Raw genomic sequence first — 11,074 nt, 5'->3', positions numbered from 1 at the left:
AATACAAAGCCAGATTAGTTGCTAAGGGCTACAACCAAACAGCTGGGTTAGACTATTTTGAAACCTTTAGTCCTGTTGTTAAAATGACAACAATTAGAACTATGTTTGCTATATCTGCTGTTAAAAATTGGTACATCCACCAAATGGATGTAAACACAGCTTTCTTGCATGGAGACTTGCTGGAAGAAGTTTACATGAAGCCTCCTCTGGGTCTACATGTGCAAAATTCAAATCTGGTTTGCAAACTACAAAAATCTCTTTATGGCTTGAAGCAAGCCAGTAGACAATGGAATGCCAAGCTCACTTTCATTTTAACCAAATTCGGGTATACTCAATCCAAGGCTGATTACTCTTTGTTTACAAAATCCATTAATGACAGTTTTACTGCAATCCTTATATATGTTGATGACCTAATGGTTGCAGGAAATGACTTAGAGGAAATCACACAGCTGAAAACCTTGATGAACAAACAGTTCAGCATCAAGGATCTAGGTGAACTGAAGTATTTCCTTGGAATAGAAGTGGCTAGATCTTCAAAGGGAATCAATTTATGTCAAAGGAAATACACCCTGGATTTATTGAATGACACTGGTCTTCTTGGATCCAAACCATGCTCAACACCAATGGACCCAAATACAAAACTGTATGGGAATTGTGGACGTATCCTGAATGATCCATGGAAATACAGAAGATTGATTGGAAGGCTAATCTATCTAACTCACACAAGACCTGATATCTCCTATTCTGTAAGCCACTTGAGCCAATTTCTGGCCAACCCTACTGACACACATTATGAGGCTGGATTGAGAATTGTTAGGTATCTCAAACATGACCCTGGCAAAGGGCTCTTCTATCCAACTCAAAATACCACGAAATTGACTGGTTTTAGTGACTCAGATTGGGGTACTTGTATCGATACTAGAAGATCAATCACAGGTTTCTGTTTTCTCATTGGAGATGCCCTGATTTCCTGGAAAAGTAAGAGGCAGAAAACCGTTTCTAGATCCTCTGCAGAAGCAGAGTATCGTGCTTTGGCTCTAGCTGGTTGTGAGGCAAGATGGCTCAGTTATTTGCTGCCTGATTTACAAGTGCATCATGTTACCCCCATCATGCTCTATTGTGACAACCAATCCGCCATTCATATAGCAGCTAACCCTGTTTTTCATGAAAGAACCAAGCATATAGAAATTGATTGCCATTCAATTCGAGAGAGAATTCAAGATGGAGAGGTTCACATTCTTCCTATTTCTACAGAAAATCAGTTGGCAGATTGCTTGACCAAAGCCCTTCAAAAAGGACCCTTTAATCGTCTCATTGCCAAGCTTGGAATGTCTAGTATCCATAGTCCAGCTTGTGGGGGCGTGTTGAATTGTGATTCAGAGAAGAAGAAGAAGAAAATTGACTCACAAATTGAACCTTTAAGTCTTTAATTCCTTATTTTTAGACTTTCCATTTTGGGCAATTTTTAGCTGTTAATTCTGTTTTCTGTTTTGGCTGTTTTACTATTTTGGGAAAGTTTGTTTTTCTTTCCTCCTTTCTGTTAGATTCAGCAGGGTATATGTATCTGGTTGTCCTTTGTGTAAACACACTGATTCAATTTCAATAAACATATGAAGTATATTCATTGATTACTTTTTTTGCCATCTTCTCTCTTCTTCATTTAGTTTGTCTTCAATCAAGCAAACTTCTTGTTCTTCTTTTCTTGCTGTTCTTGTTCACTCATCTTCTCTCATTCATGGATGCACCATCTTCTTAAGACATGTAAAATAAGAATAAATCATCAATCATTTATTTATATATATATATATATATAATATTTGTTGTCCCCATAGTTAGTGCGGGAGTAGGCCTTCTCAAATATCAAAATATATAAGATCAAAAGAAGGGGGGGGTACTTTTATAAAAGGATACAATGCAAGTCTTAGTTATTTTGCATGAGAGAAATGAAGCTAGATTACTCTTCCTTAATAAGGCCTAAAGACAAATGATTAATTTCATATATAATATTATTTTTTTGATAAAAATTTCACTTCACAATTATATATTTTTGTTTTCACTCTCTCTTTTATATATATTTTTGTACAACTAACTACATACATGTAGATATTGTTAAATATCAAACACAACACCTATTATATACATGCATATTACTTAAATTGATCCCACAATCTTACCTCACCCTCTTATATATTACACAGTTTTCTCTCTCAGACCCGCCAAACTCATGAGCCTAGCTTGATATATTTTCCTCTTTTTTCTTTTCTATTTTTTGTTCATATATAACCTTTTAGTACCTTTGGTATCTCTAATAAAAATTCTCGTGGCCGACAAAAAAAACTGAAAAGAATTTGTTTCAATAAGCAACTTAAGCAATTCCTACATTATGGGTGCGAATCATGCATCTGTGCATTACTTCTTTCAGCACGATTAACAAATGCGCCTTACAGGAAAAAGCTACGCATCAAAAGCATGGATGCATCCATGCAAAGTTTAAGGAACTAATTCTATAAATAAATAAAATTAAAAAAAAAGAATCCAATATCTTAAATGTATTCCTTCGTTTCATATTTTGGCAGTGTAAGTAAAATCGGATCCGAATTCCATAACAGTCACATGAAGAAAATTTTGTACATGAATAACTTACGAAAGTTATCACGTGGATCTTGACAACTTAACTATATCCACGTAATTTGGTTTTGATATCGCTATTAAGTTTTACTTTCCTTTTGTATAATAGAGTTAATGTTTTTTTATTTATTTATGAAATTATGATAATGCTATATTATTATATGATCCTTACCATGTTCCTTACTACTAGCTAATTATTGTATATATTTTGGGATCTATAATTTCTGCAATGCAATCAAATCAGTTTCCTTCTTTGTGCAAGCAACATCTTAAAATCCCATAAATTCGTACGAGATCTTTCTTAGCTGTATGATATGCGAGCTATTCCTATGTTTTTTATCCAAGTTAAATGGTATTTATTGGAGATTTGATTTTAGTTTGGCTCTGGGATACTCAGTAAATGTTTCCATTTTTCTATTTTGACTTTTTATTCTCTTAATAATTTTTCTTTAAAATTTACCAAATCTATCTTATATGCACTAACTACAACGATATCAAAACTTCTAGATTTTTCTTTTATCTAACATTAAAGAATTAAAGTAGAGATGTAATTGTAAGTTTTGCAACTTCCACATTACTTCATCTTTCTATGTTGGTCATAACAATAAATGAACATGTGCTATAATATTATTAGTATATAAATACATAGCTGAAGTTCCATGGATATGCACTACCATTTGTTGAGAGTGAGCCATGGGAAAAAATGTAAGGAATTTGATTTCCTAACTCATCATATGCATTCTTCTATTCTTTAAGAAATTATTAGAAGTTTTCTCATTTGAAAGCACAATATTATTATATTTGAAGTGTTTTTTTTTTGTATAACTAAGAATATCTAACACTCTATAGATAAAGAACTAATCTCTTGAGATAAGTGGTTATCCTTTTCAACAAATGTTACTTTTAGAAATTGAACTATTGATTTTATTTATTTATTTTGGGCCCTGCCAACACCTAGTTGGTAGATTTGAAGTGTTTGAGATGGATGCAAATTAATTTTGCAATTCTATTTAGGAAATTACATATTTTGACTTTGCCAATTTTGTTTTCTCCCTTTATGAATAGAAAAATGAGCAAAACAATGAAAACAAGGAATCAAGCAAGGCTGTTTTGTTGAAAGCATTGATACATTGTGAAGGTTGCTCGAGCAAAATTATCAAGTGTTTGAGAGGTCTTGAAGGTAGTATTTTAGTTACAATAGGCCTTTAATTTGTTATGGTTATTACATGCATATGTGTATCACATGGTTATAATTATAAGCATAATATCTATGCACTATCAATGTAAATAATGATTAAATATAAATAGTGGATAATACATTGACAATGTATAAACTTTTTCACAATCAACACATACATTCTTTTTTCTATAGTTATAAAAGTAATATAATGAGATGTTATATAAAATGACTAGGAGTGGATCAAATTACGATTGAAAGAGAAAACAACAAGGTCATTGTGAAGGGAGACATAGTGAAAGATCCAATGAAGGTTTTGGAAACACTTCAAAAGAAGTACAGCAAAAACGTTGAGCTGATTTCACCAAAACCAAAGCCAGAAAAACCAAAAATAGAAGAAAAGAAGGAAGAGGTTTAAATTCAGAATTTTTAATTCCTAGTTTCTTCTTTTTATTATTGCTTTCCTATATTATTGCTAATTTTCTAATGTTCCCTTTTTTTTATTAGCCCAAGGTGGTACTTCCAGAAAAAACTGTGGTGCTCAAGATGTATATACATTGTGAAGGCTGTGAAAGTGATATCAAGAAAATAATTGGAAGAATAGAAGGTAAAGAATTATTGTTTACTACAAAATACACATTCTCCTTATAAATTTTACCAAATTTAGAGTAAATATTCACTTTGATTTTTATACATACTAATTTGATCCCTGAAAAATTAAAATATAAATTATTACTTAATAATTGCAAATACAAATCAAAATAGTTTCTTTCAAATATCATAAAAATGCTAAAAATGACAATTTTGATTTATATTTAAAATTTTTAGGAACCAAATTAGGATATATAAATATTTTGAGGGACCAAAATATGAATTTACTCTAAAATTTATATTCTAGGCTTTGAGTTCTTATTAGGTTGAATTAAAATAAAGTAACCATTCTTCACCCAAAAAATAAACCATTCCCCACCAAAAAATCTAATTAACCATTTTTGTTGTTGAAATAAACGGAAATAAATAATAAGAATTGATAAAGGTCTTTAAGACCATATATATAGCTATTATATAATTGAATGATTAATTACTTACATTAACAAAGAAGCATTGTCTTTAGTATCTATCTAATGTGTTAATTTATAACAGGTGCTCAATCTGTGGAAGTGAACCGTGAAACATCACAAGTCATTGTTAAAGGAACAATGGAGACAACAACACTTGTTGAATATGTCAAGAAGCAACTTGGAAAACATTCAGAGATTATAAAAAATGAGCAAAAAAAAGAAGTGAAACCCAAAGAAATTCATGAGAAACCCAATAATAATGAACCTATAATTTTGTATAGCTACCCTCCTCAGTACTCTACCCAATATCTTTATCCCAATCAAACCTTCAATGATGAAAACGTCTTTGCATGTTCAATCATGTGAAAGTTTCTAAGGAAACTAACATTTTGAATGAAAGTTATTTTTTGTCTTCATATTGTAGAGTTATTTTAATCATTTATCACTTTTTTATTATGAGGTTTAGTTTGTTTTTTAATAAGATATAAGGGAAGGTTAAGTTATTTATTCTGGTGCCAATTGTAAGAACGAGGTTGCAACTAAGAGAGGGTGAATTAGTTGATTTAAAATTATGGCCACTTTTTCTGCAAAATCAAGAGTTATACTGAATTTTCCGATCCTAAAAGCAACTTTGGTGTACTGTGACAATGTTAGTGCCATCTATCTCTCCGGCAACCCAGTTCAACACCAACGCACGAAGCACATCGAGCTGGATATTCACTTTGTTCGCGAGAAGGTGGCTCGCGGTCAAGCTCACGTTCTTCATGTCCCATCCCGTCATCAGATTGCAGACATATTTACTAAGGGGCTCCCGCGCATACTCTTTGATGAATTTCGAGCCAGTCTCAGCGTACGGGAACCTCCCGCTTCCACTGCGGGGGTGTGATAGACTAGAATATTTGCTAGAATATTCTTGTAATTATATCTGTATCTTTTCCATTCATAGAATAAGCAATACCTTCCTAATCTATTTTAAGTAAATCATTGATGTATAGTTAATAGGTTTCTATATTGGTCATGCATAATCATTGTATATATACGGTTCCAGATTAATGGAAAAGGACAGGAAGACAATTACTTTCATGGTATCACGAGACCTAGGTTGCAATCCTTAGACTCTCCACTCTCTCTTATTCTCTTTCTTTTTCTTTCCTCAGCCTGTGATCATGTCCTCCCCAACCCCTGCGTCTATTACTACACCGCCTCCCTCTTCTTCCTCTTCAACAAAGAACCCTTTCCATCCGGCTCTCGCCGTAACCAACATCAAGAACCACATCCCCATTGTTCTTGAGATGGAAAACGTTCAATTTGGTACATGGGTTGAACTTTTCAAAATCCATGCTCGCTCTCATAAGGTCCTCCATCATATCATTCCTCCTGCACCAGGCATGGAGAAGAAGGCACCTGAAACTGATGATGAGAAAGAACTATGGACAACTCTTGATGCCACAGTTCTACAGTGGATCTATTCCACTATCTCCAGCGACCTTTTGGCTACCATCATTGAACCAGACTCCACTGCCATGGAGGCCTGGAATCGATTGACCAACATCTTCCAAGATAATCAACATGCTCGTGCAGTCACTCTCGAGCAGGAGTTTTCCTCCATTCGCATGGAGGATTTTCCCACTGCTTCAGCCTACTGTCAGCAACTCAAAACCATTTCTGACCAATTGAAGAACGTTGGAGCCCCTGTATCTAATCAGCGACTCGTTCTTCAACTTGTTTCCGGCCTCACTGATGCATACAAAGGGGTCGGAACATTGATTCGGCAAAGCAATCCTCTTCCTCAATTTTATCAGGCCCGCTCTATGCTTACTCTTGAAGAAGCCGGTCTAATTAAGATGGCGGCGACCGGCGCTCAGGCTGTCATGATCGCAACACAACCGAACCACCTTGCTGAAGCCTCCTATTCCAATGATAACCGCGGCGGCAAGAAGAATAACAGCCGCAATTCTGCCAATAAAAACCGCAGTAGTTACGGCAGAAATGGCGGACGTGGTCACCGTAGCGGCGGACGTGGCAGTGGTCAACCATTCCAGCAGGCCACCACATCACCGTGGCAGTCTCCTCCTGCTCCCTGGCAGCAGTATCAGTGGGGTTGGATGTCACCACCATGGACACTCCCTCCTTGCCCATATCCGTCCTCTCAATGGACTCGCCCCAGTGGTCCTCCAAAGCAACAAGGATTATTAGGCCCACGTCCGCAGGCCTATGCAGCCAGCACACCTTCTCTTGCACCCACAGACATTGAAGCCGCCATGCACACTATGTCCCTCAATCCTCCAGATGGTCAGTGGTATATGGATACTGGGGCAACCTCTCATATGACGGCATCACAAGGTAATCTCTCGTCTTATTCTAATATGAGTAACTCAAATCAAACTATTATTGTTGGCAGTGGACAACAAATTCCAATTCGTGGCTATGGACAATCAACCCTTTCTACACCTACAAAACCTTTAAAACTACAAAATGTTCTACATGCCCCGCAAATAATTAAAAATTTAATTTCTGTCCGCCGTCTCACTACTGACAATAATGTTTCTATTGCTTTTGACCCTTTTGGATTCTCTGTGAATGATTTTCAGACGGGGACGCCACTCATGAGATGTGATAGTATTGGGGATCTTTATCCTATCACAAATAATTATTCTGTCTCCCATCCATCCACTTTTGCATCTCTTACATCCAGTTTATGGCACAATCGCTTAGGGCACCCGGGTTCATTTGTTTTGCGATCTCTTAGCAAAAATAAGCTCATTGATTGTAATAATTTAATTTCAAATTCCTTTTGTGACTCTTGTGTTCTTGGAAAACATGTTAAGTTGCCATTTTATGCTTCTCAATCTCATACTTTAATGCCTTTTTCTATTATGCATAGCGACTTATGGACTTCTCCTATTTTAAGCACTGCTGGGCATAAATATTATGTTTTGTTCTTGGATGATTACTCTAATTTTTTGTGGACTTTCCCTATTAGCAACAAATCACAAGTCTACTCTATTTTTTCATCCTTGAGTTCTCTTATTAAAACTCAATTTGATAAAACCATCAAATGTTTTCAATGTGACAATGGACGCGAATTTGACAATGAGTCTTTTCGAAAATATTGTGATGCTAACGGTCTTATTTTTCGTTTTTCTTGCCCACACACTTCTCCTCAGAATGGTAAAGCAGAACGAAAAATCCGCACCATCAATAACATGATTCGCACTCTACTTGTCCATTCTTCCATGCCCACTTCTTTTTGGCATCATGCCCTACAAATGGCAACTTATCTGTTAAATATTCTCCCACATAAATCTCTAAATCACAAGTCACCCACTCAAATCTTGTATCACCGGGATCCCACTTATACACAACTCCGGGTTTTTGGTTGTTTATGTTACCCACTACTTCCTTCTACCAGTATCCATAAATTACAACCTCGCTCTACCCCATGTGTTTTCTTGGGCTACCCATCCAATCACAGAGGTTATAAATGTTATGATTTGTCAACAAGAAAAATAATTATTTCGCGGCATGTAATTTTTGATGAAACTCAATTTCCTTTTACTAAGCTACATTTACCCTCAAAAGCTGCATATGATTTTCTAGATGATACTCTCCATCCTTCCCACCTCCATCACTGGCAAAATCAAACTTTGCAGCCCATTACCGCCAACCCTCCAGCTACAACCCAAACAGCTTCCCCAAACAACAACCATGATCCACAGACCATCATCCAAACCAACCCATCTCCACCACATGACCAGCAAATTCCCCAACCCGCCAGGACCATAACAACACGCAGCATGCGTGGAATTTCCAAACCCAAACGCCTATTCAACCTATCTGCCTCAGCTAATGACCTCTTACCCTCTCCCATTCCGAAAACTCCATATTTAGCCTTGTCCGATCCACATTGGAAATCCGCCATGCAAGAAGAATTTGATGCTCTTATTAAAAATAAGACGTGGGATTTGGTCCCCCGACCTTGTGGTGTTAATATTATTCGATCTATGTGGATTTTTCGTCATAAAAAGAAATCTGACGGTTCTTTTGAGCGCTATAAGGCTCGTCTTGTTTGTGATGGCAGGTCTCAAAAAGTTGGAGTGGATTGTGATGAAACATTTAGCCCTGTGGTGAAACCAGCAACTATCCGGACGGTTCTCAGCATTGCCTTATCATACTCATGGCCCATCCATCAGTTAGATGTCCAGAATGCCTTTTTACATGGCAATCTTCGTGAGACAGTCTATATGCATCAGCCCATGGGTTTCCGCGATCCTGTTCATCCGGATTATGTCTGTCGTCTGCACAAATCTCTATACGGCCTCAAACAGGCTCCTCGAGCGTGGTACCAGAGGTTTGCTGACTATGTCTCCACCATCGGCTTCCTTCACAGCAAATCAGACCATTCTTTATTCATCTACCGTAAAGGCCAGGACATTGCATACCTTCTTCTATATGTAGATGATATCCTTCTCATTACATCCACTGATGCTCTTCGGAAATCCATCATGATGCTGCTTGCTTCCGAATTTGCTATGAAGGATTTGGGCCCTCTCAGCTATTTTTTAGGCATTGCAGTAACGAGACATTCAGGTGGTCTATTTCTTTGTCAGAAAAATTATGCAGCAGAGATTCTTGATCGGGCAGGCATGTCATCTTGCAAACCGTCCGCTACACCTATTGACACCAAACAAAAACTCAGTATCTCCTCAGGTGTTTTGGTTGAGGATCCCACTCATTATCGGAGCCTCGTAGGTGCTTTCCAGTATCTCACATTTACTCGACCAGATATTTCATATGCTGTCCAGCAGATATGCCTTCACATGCATGCTCCCAAAAGCGAACATATGAACGCTCTAAAACGCATTTTGCGTTATGTGCAAGGCACTCTGCATTTCGGTTTACATTTGTACCCTTCATCCATCTCCAATCTTACTTCCTACACTGATGCTGATTGGGGTGGCTGTCCTGACACAAGGCGTTCTACATCTGGTTATTGTGTCTTTCTTGGTGATAATCTTATCTCATGGTCATCTAAGCGACAACCTACCCTCTCTCGCTCTAGTGCTGAAGCTGAATATAGAGGCGTAGCCAATGTCGTGTCCGAGTCATGCTGGATTCGGAATCTTCTCCTAGAACTGAATTTTCCGATCCTAAAAGCAACTTTGGTGTACTGTGACAATGTTAGTGCCATCTATCTCTCCGGCAACCCAGTTCAACACCAACGCACGAAGCACATCGAGCTGGATATTCACTTTGTTCGCGAGAAGGTGGCTCGCGGTCAAGCTCACGTTCTTCATGTCCCATCCCGTCATCAGATTGCAGACATATTTACTAAGGGGCTCCCGCGCATACTCTTTGATGAATTTCGAGCCAGTCTCAGCGTACGGGAACCTCCCGCTTCCACTGCGGGGGTGTGATAGACTAGAATATTTGCTAGAATATTCTTGTAATTATATCTGTATCTTTTCCATTCATAGAATAAGCAATACCTTCCTAATCTATTTTAAGTAAATCATTGATGTATAGTTAATAGGTTTCTATATTGGTCATGCATAATCATTGTATATATACGGTTCCAAATTAATGGAAAAGGACAGGGAAGACAATTACTTTCAAATATCTCACCCCGAGATTTCTATGTACCTTACACACTCCCTAATTCTTATTCACTCTTGGAAAACACCTTTCCAAGTGATTCAAATCCCCTTTCTTTTCACACCCCGTGAAAGAAAGTATTATGTAATAATAAAGAAGAATGTATAACAATGGCAAATTGCCTTTACAATTATGAAAGTAGTATAACTTACAATCCAATCAACTCTTTATGTATACCAAGTAATAATGCTCTTTGGAAAACTTTGAAACACTTTTAAGCAACTTAGAAAAATGACATTGAAAGTTTGAGTGCAAGTTGCAAAAAGTATAGAGAAATAACTTCAGAATAAGTTTAAGAGCTTTTGGAAATTGTATAAGAGTTGTGTGTTGTTGTATGTTTGTGTTGTGAGAGTTAGAGCCTTTATATAGACTTTCCAAAAACCCATGGTGCCTTTCTAAAAGTGTAGGAGTTGTTTGAAGTGAAGAGATTTCGTTTGGAGTGAAAACATTTCATTTTGAAATCTGAAATCTTATGCAACAGCTCTCAATAATTGATTACTGATAGTGGGTAATCGATTACCCAAACTCACTGTCCACTGTTCATTTAAAATTA

The 11,074-nt window shown here is 36.9% G+C and overlaps 1 protein-coding gene across 1 annotated transcript; it reads left to right on the top strand.

Annotated features, from left to right (window-relative positions):
• The first annotated feature begins 3,321 nt into the window (after window positions 1-3,321).
• On the top strand, window positions 3,322-5,232 carry LOC109337910 (heavy metal-associated isoprenylated plant protein 8). The gene is made up of 5 exons (XM_019574996.1): window positions 3,322-3,333; window positions 3,694-3,808; window positions 4,042-4,217; window positions 4,313-4,412; window positions 4,949-5,232. The coding sequence occupies exons 1-5, from the start codon at window positions 3,322-3,324 to the stop codon at window positions 5,230-5,232; spliced, it is 687 nt and encodes a 228-aa protein (XP_019430541.1).
• The last annotated feature ends 5,842 nt before the right edge of the window (window positions 5,233-11,074 follow it).

Source organism: Lupinus angustifolius, unplaced genomic scaffold (assembly GCF_001865875.1).
Source record: "Lupinus angustifolius cultivar Tanjil unplaced genomic scaffold, LupAngTanjil_v1.0 Scaffold_15_102, whole genome shotgun sequence".
In the NCBI taxonomy this organism is placed as follows: Eukaryota; Viridiplantae; Streptophyta; class Magnoliopsida; order Fabales; family Fabaceae; genus Lupinus; species Lupinus angustifolius.
This window is presented reverse-complemented; position numbering and strand designations above follow the sequence as displayed.